The sequence below is a fragment of the Carassius auratus genome, chromosome 21 (assembly GCF_003368295.1).
Source record: "Carassius auratus strain Wakin chromosome 21, ASM336829v1, whole genome shotgun sequence".
In the NCBI taxonomy this organism is placed as follows: Eukaryota; Metazoa; Chordata; class Actinopteri; order Cypriniformes; family Cyprinidae; genus Carassius; species Carassius auratus.
This window is the reverse complement of record NC_039263.1, coordinates 15,255,114-15,268,925: the sequence shown is the minus strand read 5'-3', so window position 1 is coordinate 15,268,925 and position 13,812 is coordinate 15,255,114. Positions and strand designations below refer to the sequence as shown.

At 35.0% G+C, this 13,812-nt stretch overlaps 1 protein-coding gene across 1 annotated transcript; it reads right to left on the bottom strand.

Moving 5' to 3' along the window:
• Positions 1-5,158: 5,158 nt before the first annotated feature.
• On the bottom strand, positions 5,159-10,249 carry diablob (diablo, IAP-binding mitochondrial protein b). Its single transcript, XM_026196257.1, has 6 exons — positions 10,169-10,249; positions 9,736-9,850; positions 8,506-8,631; positions 8,308-8,418; positions 8,057-8,153; positions 5,159-5,686 (listed from the first exon to the last, which is right to left on the bottom strand). Exons 1-6 carry the CDS (start codon positions 10,207-10,209, stop codon positions 5,487-5,489), a joined length of 690 nt encoding a protein of 229 aa, XP_026052042.1. The 5' UTR covers positions 10,210-10,249; the 3' UTR covers positions 5,159-5,486.
• Positions 10,250-13,812: the final 3,563 nt, after the last annotated feature.

The following is a 13,812-nucleotide window of genomic DNA, read 5'->3' as shown; positions in this document are numbered from 1 at the left end:
TCTCTCCACATCACTGTTGCACCATTTTGATGATTATGTGCTGAACACAGGCAGTGTAAACTAATCTGTATCAGTGGTGCCACAAGTACGTTCTTTACATATATATTTACGCTTTGATTTGAAAGAAAACAGCGCAACCTTGTGGCGTGGCTGACTCAGAAGAGTCTACGCTGCCTGCCTTCAGCTCATAATCTCCAAAATGGCTTGTTGGTCCAGTCCCACAAATGGGCGCTAAATTTTTGTAAGCATCAGACTTAATCCCCCTGTACCCCCTGCTAATCCACTCAGCCCACTTTTTAAGATTTCATCTAGAGTCCAATCTGTGCTTCTCTTGCCTCAAAGCCACAAGAAAACCCCTCACCCAATCGCCGTTACCCCTTGGTCTGAGTCTAATTGGGACATATAGAAATTAACACGCTAATCCTACCGAACAACAAAAGCACTGGGCAGCTAATAGCTCCACCCCATTTATGCCAGATCAGCAAATTGTTGACTTTCTGTCTTGTCTCATCCCAACCAGTATAAACTTTTGCTCACTCATTTATTTTGGATGGTAGGAGCTAGAAACCAAAGAATGAAGAGAGGCTATACGCTACCCTGTTCCCCCCCTACTATTACTTTGATTTATTGGAATGATAAATTGATATTTTATCTCCAGGGCATAGTTGATCCCAGCATGCAAGAAAAAGACTCAAAAAAGAGGTTGATAACTGAAAAAAAAAATAAAAGGGAGTATCTTTACAGTAGATTTGGCCTTTATGAAGTTGTCTAAACTATTCCCCAGGAATCACAATGCACCATCAACAAAGTCAGCTCATTCTGTTTCTGATATTTCATCAAAGACAGCACATCAAAGACAGTGATCCCCAGACTCTCCCACCACTCCTCAGAAGAGAGCATTGTGCCTCATTCCATCAGGATCTGTTTCTTTCAGCAGCATAAATGAACCGAACATCTCCTCGTCAACAATCTCACACAGAGACTTCGTCCATTTAGCAGAGGTTTTGTCCATCTGCACGCACAAGGTTTGGTTTACAAAGACTTTGGCCCATCATCCTCGTCGCTCCTGCTAAACCCTAAATCCCTTTTTTGTTGTTTGTTGACCCATTTCTTTCTAAGACAATCCATGAACTGAGCAATAAATTCTCTCTCTTTCTGGACGCAGGTGAGTTTAGGTTTTCAATGTGAGGGATGACCATTGGAAAATAATGTTCTGGGGAGACTCAGGAAATTTATGAACATCTTTATTCAATGTTTTCTTCAATTGCTGTAACGTGTGCCAGTGTTCACCTTACTGTTTGGACTGGAAGCAATCTAAAAGCTTATTTTCCTGCTAACACATTCTTTCACCATTTGTTAATTTGGAAAAGGTGGAAAAAAGTCAAGGAAAACTGGGCACACATTCTCACCTGGCAGTGAGAGAGGGACTATTTATGAGCTACTCCAAGTGATTAAAACATTCAAGAAGGACTTACTCACTGGGTGACTGACAATTTTATGATGTTGAATAACTTAATTCTGATGTATATCCCACAGTTCTTCTCTAATGTGTGACAGGGGATCGATAAGGTTTCACTTCTTCTCTATGTCTGGATGTTTGTCTCTGTATTCAAGTGAAAATGTAGGATGATTCCTTTGGAGGGTTTCAGTCAAATTAAAGTCTTGTTTTGCAGCTTTATCTGTGGTCCACAGCATATCTATCTATGTATGTACAGTATATATATATGTATATGTATATGTATATATATATATATATATATATATATATATATATATATATACACACACACACACACACACACACACACAAACACACTGGCCACTTTATTAGGTACACCTGTTCAATTGCTTGGTAACACAAATTGGTGCTGGTGGTGGCGTAATGGTGTGGGGGATATTTTCTTGGCACACTTTGGGCAAAAATATGCAATAATATGCAAGTGCTTAGTACCAATTAAGCATTGGTTAAACGCCAAAGCCTATCTGAGTATTGTTGCTGACCATGTCCATCTCTTTATGACTACAGTGTACCTATCTTCCCATGGCTAGTTCCAGAAGGTTAATGCACCATGTCACAAAGCTCAAATCATCTCAGACTGGTTTCTTGAACATGACAATGAGTTCACTTTACTCAGATGGCCTCCACAGTCACCAAATCTCAATAGAGCAGCTTTGGGATGTGCTGGAACGGGAGATCCGCATCATGGATGTGCAGCTGACAAATCTGCAGCAACAACTGCGTGATGCTATCATGTCAATATGGAGCAGAATCTCTGAAATGTTTCCAACACCTTGTTGAATCTATGCCACAAAGAGTTAAGGTAGTTCTGAAGCCAAAAGGATTTGATTGACTAAACTAAAGTAACTTTTTGCAGTAATTTATCTGTTTAAAATAAGTAAGTTTACCTGTAATTTAGTTTTTAATGTTTATGCTTTATGCTTTATAAACATCATAGAAACAGAATAATAGCCAACATTTGATCTAATTTAGATATATTGGATTTGTATTTGAAACACCAGTTATGATCTTTGACATTTAGTCTTTCTACGAATCAAATCACTACATTAATGTCATGAAAAAGCCCTAATAAAAAAAAAAAAATCTATGTCTTATTTACAAATATTTGCAATAGATAGCAACAAAACCCTTTAAATTAGTCACTGGGCAAGCTTCCCTCAATGAGGTTTTGTATCTTCAGTGGTGTGATGTCATGGTAACGTTCGAATGGTAATGTATTCTGAACTTGAGTGATAGTGCAGGTGATCTAGTCCTCATCTTGCTCCAGTAGTTGTCTTGGAACCAAAACAAATGGACATACTTTAGGGCACTTGAACAGCAATTGCTCGAACCTGTCGTTTCAAACGAAGTGTTTTTGAAATTTATCAAGCATTACGTGCCTGAAGATTTTCCTCAATCTAAACACTTTAATTTTTCGTATATTTTACATCCTGAAAACACTGTTTTTCACCCTTACAGTTTGTAACATCGGGAAGTGCACCGAGGGTGTTGTCTGCTCCAGGAATGTTGCATGAGTCCTCAAGGACCCTTAAAAAAGGAGGTTTGGTGCACTCTCTTTTGTACCAACACGTCCTGACTTAACTCCCTCCTTGCACCGCACACTATAGTTTATTCAAGTAAATACACTTGTATTTCATAAAGCTGCAGTTGTTAACATTTCCTAGACAAGTAACATAGAACAGCCCCCCATGGGAAATAAATCATGTGTCTAATTTCATCATATAGCATGCCAGTAACCAGCACTCAAATTGCAGGGAATGGTGTCTGATGCCGGCTGGAAGGATGGAAGAGTTGTTTATGCATCCGTGCTCTCAATCTCATATTTGTGTTCAACCCCATCACTCAATGTGAAGCATTCTTTTTATTCTCACTCTTTTATTTTGGATTCAATAAACAAGTCTTTTGCTTTATAAATACAGAGTGCAAGATCAAAAACGAAATGTTTGCTGTCAGGGCTGACTATTGGCTTTCCTTTGATTAGTCCGGGAAACCCCAAATTACTTCAGTGTTCGGTCAACACTGGGATGTTAGTGAAGTTCTGAAGTGGGATCCATTGTCCAAATCCATGTAGTCCTAGATTAATTTCCATCACAATGGTCGGAGGGGGCAGTCACTGACAAGATAAAACCAAACCAAGTTATTTTAACCCGTGGTGGAGTTTACTTTGTCAGAGTTTTCAGAATGTTGACTTGGAAGGAACAATGTTTTTGACTGTTCTACTGTATTGTCTTCGTGTCATTTTGACCAATGTCTGGTAAAGAATACTCAAAATACTGCATTGTTTTTTAACTGGAACCAGGATTTGCTAGGAACCAGTTAAACAAACATAGTTTTATATATATATATAATGCTTTAACAATTAAATCTAGTCATTTAGCAAACACTTTTATCCAAAGCGACTTACAAATGAGGACAAAAGGAGCTATCAAAACCAACAAAATAGCAATAATGTGCAAGTGCAGAAATCTATTCATCATCATCTATTCAGTCATATCTAATCTAGTTGTAGCCTACATTTTCTATGATTTTAAATATACTTTATTAATTGTAAATTATATTATAAAGTCTAGAAGGGAAGTCCTCACAAATAAAATTTCATTAGAATGTTAAAAAGTGTAAATATATAATATACTGATTTATAATATTATAAATTATAATATATAATATACTGATAATATTTAGTTTTACATTTCATAAAATTTTCTAACCATCGTTTGAAATTGTAGCTCCAAACTAAAATGCACATCGTTCGTAAATTAGGCCTAATAGCAGAATGTCTTGTATTAAAATAAATGAGGTATTGGGAAAATTTGTTTCTCAGAGATCTTTAATAGATTTTTAACCAAAGTTGTCTCTTTATTTATATTTTCAATTGAATGAATTAATGATGAATGAATGGTCAATGAAACAAACATAAGGTTAACACCACAGAAGTGTTAGCGCTACAGAAGCGTTATTTCCATGTCAACTATAATTTGCCTTACATCGCCACCTTGTGGTTGTTCAATCCGCAGCCAAGATGGTTTTTTTTTATCCATTTTCTAAATCCGTATATCATCATTAACCTACAAGCCATGAATCAAACAATAAACAAATCTGATTAGACTAAAGTCTAAAAGGATGAAGGAATGACATAAGACCTTGGCTCTTGAGAGTTGACTGAAAAGTGATAAGTGAAAAGAAAAAAACTCTGAATGCCACAAAGACAGACATCTCTACTGACATGATGGATATGCTGCTAATGAGCCCTTCAGCCCACAACCCAGGAAACAACAGGTGGCGATTAGAGGAGATAGATGAGAGTGTTTGGAAGCCTGGCTCTGAAAAACCATTCTGATAAAAGATTCATTACTGTTGCCGAGAATGGCAAGAGAAACTTAAAGAGCCAAACAAGCGAGAGAGACAAATGTATTTTCGTGATACTGCAAATTTAGGTCTAGAAGGGAGGTCTTCACAAATCACATTTCAATAGATTGTTTTAAAAATGTATTAGCCTGTAATATACTGATGTAGATTCTATATTGTGGTCTGTGGAAGACTGAGTGGAAATAGTTTGAAATAAACATTTACATCAACATTTTTAAACCATTTATATCATGAAAACAAAATAAATGTAAAGTAAATAGGGGATCAAAAAACTTTTTTTCACTGTTTATTTAAAAATGAATAAGAAATCCCAAAGGTAGCATCTGTCTGTAATCATAACTCACACATATTGTCAACACAGTAAAACAGGAGACTGATGAATGAAACAGCTGTTTTTTTTTCATAATAATAAGTAAAATCTAGAAAGTATTTATCCCTTTTCCTGCCCTCATAGTTTTCTATTTAATACTTATGTTTCATTTACATAAATTCTCACAGCATTTATCCTATTAATCAAACAGAAATATAATAATGTGCTTCAGTAGTAGTATAGGTTTGTGTATCAGAGTGCTTAAGACACTTTAAAGCTGTCTTGATGTGACTAGTCCTCTCGTAAATATGCATCTGGCACGTCTTCATCCTCCATTGCAGTGCTGAGAGCATTTTGAAATCTATCACTCTCTTCAGCTTTTGAGTCTTCGAGCTGTTTCTCAGCTTCCTGCATCTGCTGTCGAAGATGTTCCACCTGGGACTGTGTGAGCTGCAGATTGTTCTGTGCTATCACAGAAGCTTGGTCAGCCCCTGGTGAGGACAAGCATGGTTTAGCTTTTCTCCATATGGCTAAAAGTGCAATTAAACAAATGACCACCAAGTGGCAGCAGCTGTCAAATTTCAATAGATATCTACACTAAATCATACTTATTTCAAAGTAATATGATGTAAATTCATGTGCATTATGGCTCTGTAATAACTGACAAGAAAACTTCTTGTTGGCATGCCCTGTGGTGACAATAAAAAAAAAAAAAAATCAGTATATTCGGTTCTAATATAAAGGTTAATGTGACACTGAAGACTGGAGTAATGTCTGCTAAAAATGTACAGGCCTTTCAATAACACGAATAAATGACATTTTAACATACATTTAAAAAGATAAATTATTTTTAATGTAATATTTTATAGATCATAATATTTTAATCAGTAAATATGACTTCTTAAAAAAAAAACTATAATTTATAAAATAAAATTATATAATATGTGACCCTAGACCACAAAACTACGCTTAAGTGTCAATTTTTGGAAACTGAGATTTATACATCATCTGAAAAATGAATAAATAAGCTTTCCATTGATGTATGGTTTATTAGCATCGGACAATATTTGGTCGGGATACAACTATTAAAAAAACGGAATCTAAAGGTACAAAACGCTGCAAAAATCGCTTTTAAAATTGTCCATATCCTAATGATTTTTGGCATAAAAGAAAAAGGGTTAATTTTGACCCATACTATGTTTTTTTGGCTATTGCTAAAAATATACCGCAGCGACTTAAGAATGGTTTTCTGCTCCAGGGTCACATATTATATAATATAATAATAACACTGATATATTTTTTATTACTATATATATTAGGGGTGGTTAATCTGTCTGATTTCCCGATTCGATTCGATTACGATTATTGAAGTCCCGATTCGATTACAATCGATTTTCGATTATTAACGATTCTCGATTAGCGATTATTGATTTTCCGTTTCACAACAGTAAGTAGTAAACAAACTGTGTAAATCATTACTAATAAATGGTAGAAACAAACCGAATGCATGTAGCGGTTGGGATTTTCAGTTTTTTACATGCAGCAGGCACTCTGATTCCATGTATGGGGCACATATATATTATTCATATGACACACAAACACAAGTAGACAAGACCGGTTTAGTTCAAAATCTATGCCCCGTGTCACATCGCCTCTGCTTCTGCTATGAGCAGCGCGGCCAGATCTGCCTCGCGCACGCGCCGAGTGTGCACAGCTCGGACTACTGTCAGTGTCATTGCTACTCTCCACCTTGCCTCCTAACTGTCCTATGAATACTTCGACCTCGTCTAATATACCCAGAGGCATTAGACAAAGTCTCCACTACAATACTGTCACCGCGATTGCGGAGAGGTGCGGTCAGAAGACAAATATACATGTCTAGCGCGGAAAAAATCTCCCGCCTCGTCCCCGCAACAATAACACGCCTGCTAATTTCGCAATGAACATCCGACCCCTGCAAACATTGTTCACACTTCTGACATTTGGCAAAGGACAATTTACATTGGGCAAAGGATTCACCGTTTGTGCTTGGTGTAGGGCTATACTTTCACTTTTAGTATCACCGTCATCTTCTGAATGCAGATATTCCCCTTCAGAATCAGTGTCCGCGAATATAAGTCCCAACACTTCATTGCGGGTTTATTGAAGCTTTATTGATGCCATTAGATAATAATAATAATAATAATAATAATAATAATAATAATAATCTAATGCCAATACTCGCTGACGTTGACAACATTGGTCAGATAAAATGGCTCACTCTCACACTAGCTCCGCTTTTTTTCGCACTGATTCAATGCGCTCGCGAAGATTTTGTTAAGAGGAGCATGACGTTTTTTTGAGTCAGAGATTAAGTATTACATGTATGCGATCTGGTGCAGGGGAGGTCGCGTGAAATTTGACACCCTATTTGACAAAATCGGCCGTTTTATTCAGTGCCGTAACTCGACCCTGGCACCAAGAGGGCTAGAGCTCCTGCCATGAAAACCAAAATGAATCCACTCGCTTGCTTTGAGCCCAGATGGAGCTGGGTGGATCGGTTGGTTGCTCGTTCCTGTTTTTTCCATTTTACACACCTGCTCTGGCTGCTTGCTAACTGGAACTGGGCGCGTTCGTGACGTTCAACTCCCGGTATAAATTGTTCACAAAATAAAATAATGCAAAAAAAAAAAAAAAAAAATCGATTTTTGAAAATTTAATAATCGATTCATACTCGTCCATAACATAATCGCGATTAATCAATAATCGATTTTTTTCACCACCCCTAATATATATTAACCAAAAATCTTGATGTTCAGAAGGGGGGAGTGGGTGGTTTAACATAAAAGACTTAAATGCCTGTTCTAGAAAATGAAAGCTACCTGCATTGAAAGCCGCCTCTGCTGCCATCTTCGAGAGATCGATGGCAATCATCCAGCAGGATTCAAATCGTTTCAAATCATTTCTCCTCTCAGTTACCTAATTAAATGAAAATCAACTTTGCAATCAATTTAATTCAAAAGAATGTATATAACCAGGTTCACAAAAACACAACCACCACTAAATACAGCAAATGGTACTTCTAATTTGAAAGCTTGTGAACAATAACTCACTGTATTTTTCAAGTCATTACCTCCTTACGCCTACTAAGAATGAGCTGCCAGATTGCATCCTCGTCTGCAGAAGAGAGTTGGCTGATGGAAGCCACATAGTGCTCGTGTAGCCTCACAAGATTGTTTACAGCCTAGAGAAGACAAGTATGTCAGGTTTGTTTTTGCAATTTTTTATTAATCAAGAAAATGAAAACAAATATTCCTATAGTTTTGATTACCTTAATATAACCTGTTAAGGAATCAAGCAGAGCTAATGCAGTTTGTGAGAGGTAAGTATTAGCACTGTCTGTAACAAGAGATGAGGCTCTCCGCACCAGATCTTCATGGGTCAACTTTTCTGGTTTCTAAACAAGGCAAAGAGGAATAAGTGGTTAAGAGGTTTGTCGGATAATAATTTAGTGAAAAAAGAAGTTTTACATGCTGGATTATAACATCACTATGTAGAAGACTGAACTCACAAATATTAATGAACTCATGTAGACATTACTAGGTCATCACCATAGGCCATTCAATCAAGCTACCGGTATTTGATTAATATATATGTGCCAAGCTTTAATAGGCTACTATTAATAAATTGACATCCTATACAGATGTACTTGACTTAAGTTGTATAATGTATATGTTTCATGCTGTTTTATTGAAATGCTTTATATTTTACATAAATAACCTGCAGACTGAATCTCCATGTTAACATTCATGTTATGTTCTGGACATTTATACCTGGAGAGAATTTACTTTAATCCAAAAATGCTAGTAGTGTTATCACGATGGACTACAATTTACTGACTTTGCACACACATGTTGTAACAACTTTACAAATTATAATTTTTTTTAATCATTTTTGTACTTTTGGGGGCATGTTACACTTGTTATACTAGTGGCATCATGACCATCCTGCAAAATTGCTTATACATTTCTTGATATGATATTTATTATCAAATAAAGAATCAATCTTTTTGTGAATTTAAAAGTTTTTTTGTTTTTGTTTTTCAGTTAGCACAGGTATTGCATTTCTTTTTGGAATTAATTGTTTGCAGGCCTCATCTGAGCTTAAGTGCCTCAGTTTGTGAGTAAAAATATATTATTCACCAATATTATCCACAAAAAATACCTTTTTTTCACTTAAAAAACTAAGGTGCATAAGCTCAGATCAGTGAGGCCTACAAACAATCAATACCAAAAAAGAAATATTCTATATTAAAAGAAAACAAAAAGATAGAATCCAAGATTTGGTGACAATAAAGCATAATGTGAGATATACAATCAACATTTTAAAAGGGTATTTTTTTGACAGGAATTCAGGGAATATACTAAATTAGGTCTTTCAGTACAGCACAAAGGTTGAAAATGTCAAACCTGAAATTTCTGCGCTTTTGTGTACTAAATATTAGCAGCTATCACTATTAAAAAGTTGTCAATATTCCAACCACAGTATTAATGGCGCAGACCTGGATGAAAGGAACCGCACACAGAGCACCGGTGACACTCAGGCTCATCCAGTTCTTCCGGAGGAGTCTGCGGCTGCTCGGACAGGAGCTTCTGCTCCTCAGGGAAGCTGCACAGCTACACAAAACACAATGACAAAGCGCATGTCAAAAACAAATCACTCAGTTCAAGGACAACACGTCATATACACGACCGTTTAAACACATGAGGATTAAATAAAATAAGCTACAAAACGAAAATAAGAAAGTCATAATAAAACTAAAATAATAGGGTTAGGAAGTAACGTAACGTACAACAGCTGCCAAAGCATCTGAGCGAATCTACAGACGTTTGATTTTATTGCGACGGAACAGAAGCCACAAATATACTACAATCAGGTTTCATGAAATTAAGTACGTACTGAAGAATGAGACATTTAAAAATATTACACACAACCTCAATCCAACAGCAAACAGTTTCCTTCTGTACGCCGCCATACTTGTTGAGATTAAGAAATGAAATTCTCCCTCTATCGGTGCTGACGGAGTATTACACCCTCAGATCATGTTTAATAATAATGAGACTTATGAATATTTAAGAATATTTTATACATAGCGAATTACACTACTACTACTACTACTACTAGTACTGCTACTAGGTATTATAATAATAATAATAATAATTATTATTACTGATTATGATGATACTGCTTAAATGATAACCTTAAGAGGCCTATTCATTTTAATAAAATTTTATTTTAGCCTGTGGTTATTAAAATGTTTTGTCAAAAGAACCTAATGGTAAACATTACAAGATCCAATTAAAATGTTGGGTTGTTTAAACCCAACTTTGGGTCAAATATGGATTAACCCAACTCTTGGGAAACATTTTTACTCTTAATTTTTTTTTTTTTTTTTTTTAAACCTTTAAAAAAAAAGGTTAAACCAACAAGCATTTTTAGAGTGTTACACAGCATTGAATTTTGTGAATGATCTGTAAGTCTCTTTTTTCATATATGCATTCAGTTTTATTTTCTCTGTCTAGCAGTCAAAAGGCCTACTGCCATAACTGCCACAACCAGGTCTGCAGGTACACTTATTCTTTCAGTAATGCCATGAAAATTAGTTTTACAGGTACCACAATGTGTTTTCAGTTTACCCTTAGCACCCCTCTCATATTGCAACATGACAGTAGGCCTATATTATTTCTCTATTTTCTTTTTCTGAGTCAAGTAGTTTCTACATGCAGTTTTATGATTTAGGCCTAAAAATATACCAAAGATAGATTGTTATTTAAGTATCTAAGATTAACCTCTCATTAAAAATGTGTAAGTGAAGGGTAGGTCCTGAGGACTATTAGTATCTCATCTCTGTCAGTCTATGTGGAAATGCCTATTCCCAAACAATCGTGTAAAAACAAACATATTTTTCAGCACATAAATAATGAATTAACTTTGAGGCGAAGGGGAGTTCCAGTGGGGGTGTTTGTATTGATACACCAGAGCTTTCAAGTCACAAAAAAAATGCACTTCCTTTTCTTAAAAATCACGCAAGGGAAATATAATGATGTGTTTTGAAAATGGCAATGACATTTCATGAATGTCATCATAAGTTTTTTTTTTTTTTTTTTGGTAGTAATAGATCCTATCAAAACTTTTTGTCAATATTAATGACATTTCCAAAAAGGGAACTTAAAAGTCTGTTTAAAGCTTACTTGCCAATTATGAAATACTCTTCAAAGCTCTGCATTGTTTGTTTGTATTTATAAATAATATATTCTAATGAATGTTCATTTATTGTTAAGTTATGAACTATGAAAAAAATAAGGCACAAATGTAAGGTCGATAGCACAAACAGAATTATAAATAAATGTTTTATTTAATTATGTACACTCTAAAAAAAATGCTGTGTTAATAATAACCCAACCTTGGTTATTTGGCAACACAGCGCTGGTTAAATATTGGACAGAATACATGCTGGTCAACAATCAAATGTCGAATGAATCAATGAATCAAAAGTTGGTGATAAGTAAGACATGTTCCTGGATCAACATCTTTTGTTGATCCTGGATCTACATTACTATTAAAAAATACAGACTTAACCCAATCCCTACCCCTAAACCAACCTTACTTATACGTTATTCGTAAAAAACAGTGGAAATGCTAGCTGATTAACATGGGTGTAGAAGCACCTAAACCTGATTATAAACCTAAAACTGACATTTCCTGAAAAATAATCTCTCGGTTCTGGGACTCTGTGCTATCTTAGTTGGAGTTATCAAAGAAGTCATTTATGTTTATACTGATTATATGACTTAATTGAATGTGATGGAGTTTTTGCTTTTTAATGTTCATAATTCTTCTCAAATGTTTAAGTTCTCTTATATATGGTCTAGTACTGTATACTAGTAGTTTTTAATCATAGTAATCCTACTAACAGCACATACAAACAACACTACACTTATAAAAAGATGGAGAGCATCAAGCCAAAGCATGTGACCAAACAGAATATAGTGGGATATCTTCTGAAAAACATGGAGGAAAATGACTTGGGATCACACACAGGAACACCTTCACAGGTGCATCTCAATCCACCAGTGGTACAGTCTGATTGAGAGTAGATTTAGATTCAATAACATTAAACATTCAGAACAGTAGGACATAAATGTATTCACCATACAGTTGTTATAACACACTGACTGAATAATACTGCAGGCTACAGTGTTCTTCTAACTGCAAATCTCCAGGCTTGCATTTTCTTGAAGGCACAGAGAGAGAAAGATCAGAGAGCTGTCACAGCATCATACTTCCTGATGTTCATTCATGTTTAAACCAGTAATTATAACTGATAAAAAGGAAGAGATGATCGGTTCATGTGCCACTTGAGGTGCTTCAGCGATCTGTCAGAAAGTGACAGTGAAATCTGGTTTGAAAATAATGGTTTTATAGGAAAATAAGCCTATAAATTATTTTAATATGTAATAAAAAATATTTGCAAAAAATTATACAATACTGTCAATTGGGCAAAAGGTACTAATATGTAGGCCTATTTTAGATACTAATATGTACTATTAAAGTACTATATTTTTAAAGTTGCCACAAAAGTGATGCAAATCAATTAAAACATCACACTGTCTATACAGGACTGGACATGCAGTCAAAGTATGATATAAAAGATGATGTCTTATGTATTGGTAAACCTCAACAAATGACACCACTTGTATCCAATGCATTATAAGAGAATGTCAAATTTGTTTCTTGTGTATATAGTATTACATTCAATAAGGTTAAATATATGACTTCTATACATTTATCAGTATGAATGTGTGTATAATGTATATGATCAATTCACAGTATGCCCATCTTAAATCAATATTACTGTACATCACTGCTGCAAAGTGTAGTGTGATCAAGGCCTAACAAAGGCTGAATTTAATCAAAATAAATCAGATGTATTCAAATCAGAAATATTACTAATAGGCTGATAGAATAAATTGCGCAGATGCATTGAAAAGGAGATACTGCTGCATTGAGTCAAACAGTATAGATAAACTCTTTTAACACACACAGACAAGAAACTGTTCATAGACCTTTACTGGTATAAAACAAAGTAATGATGGAAAGATGCAAATCAAATACTATACAATGTTACAGAGCATTGAGCAACAGCTATGGTGTAAACTCTCGTAATTGCATAAGAACAGTAAAAGGAAAGGCTACAAAGCTTGCTCAAACACATTACATGAGTTTTGTTGATGAACATAATAGACATGCTGCATTAAAATGCTTTAATTGTTGCACATTTATTAGTTTGATTTTATCAGTCTAGACTGGAAGCTTGAAAGTAAACTGTAAAATTTCAAACAGTTTTCATAATACAGTACAAAATTAAACAAACAGACAACAAACATTTCAAATCTCATATATGTGGTCATTGCACTGGCAAATATTGTGACAGGTTAAATATCTTTGTATAATACATGCAATATTTTAGTGTGGTTGATCTCCAATATCTCATCACAATACAGAATCACATATTTAGCAATTCTAGAGATTTTTAGATAACATTCTAATAGATTTTATACAGTATTTAGGTTTTTTA

Coding starts and splice junctions, on each gene's coding strand:
- diablob (XM_026196257.1), bottom strand. CDS start 10,209: ATGGCGGCGTACAGAAGGAAACTGTTTGCTGTTGGATTGAG. Junction 8,632..9,735: donor GTGCGGTTCCTTTCATCCAG/GTCTGCGCCATT, acceptor TGCCTTGTTTAG/AAACCAGAAAAGTTGACCCA. Junction 5,687..8,056: donor AGAGGCGGCTTTCAATGCAG/GTAGCTTTCATT, acceptor TGTCCTCACCAG/GGGCTGACCAAGCTTCTGTG.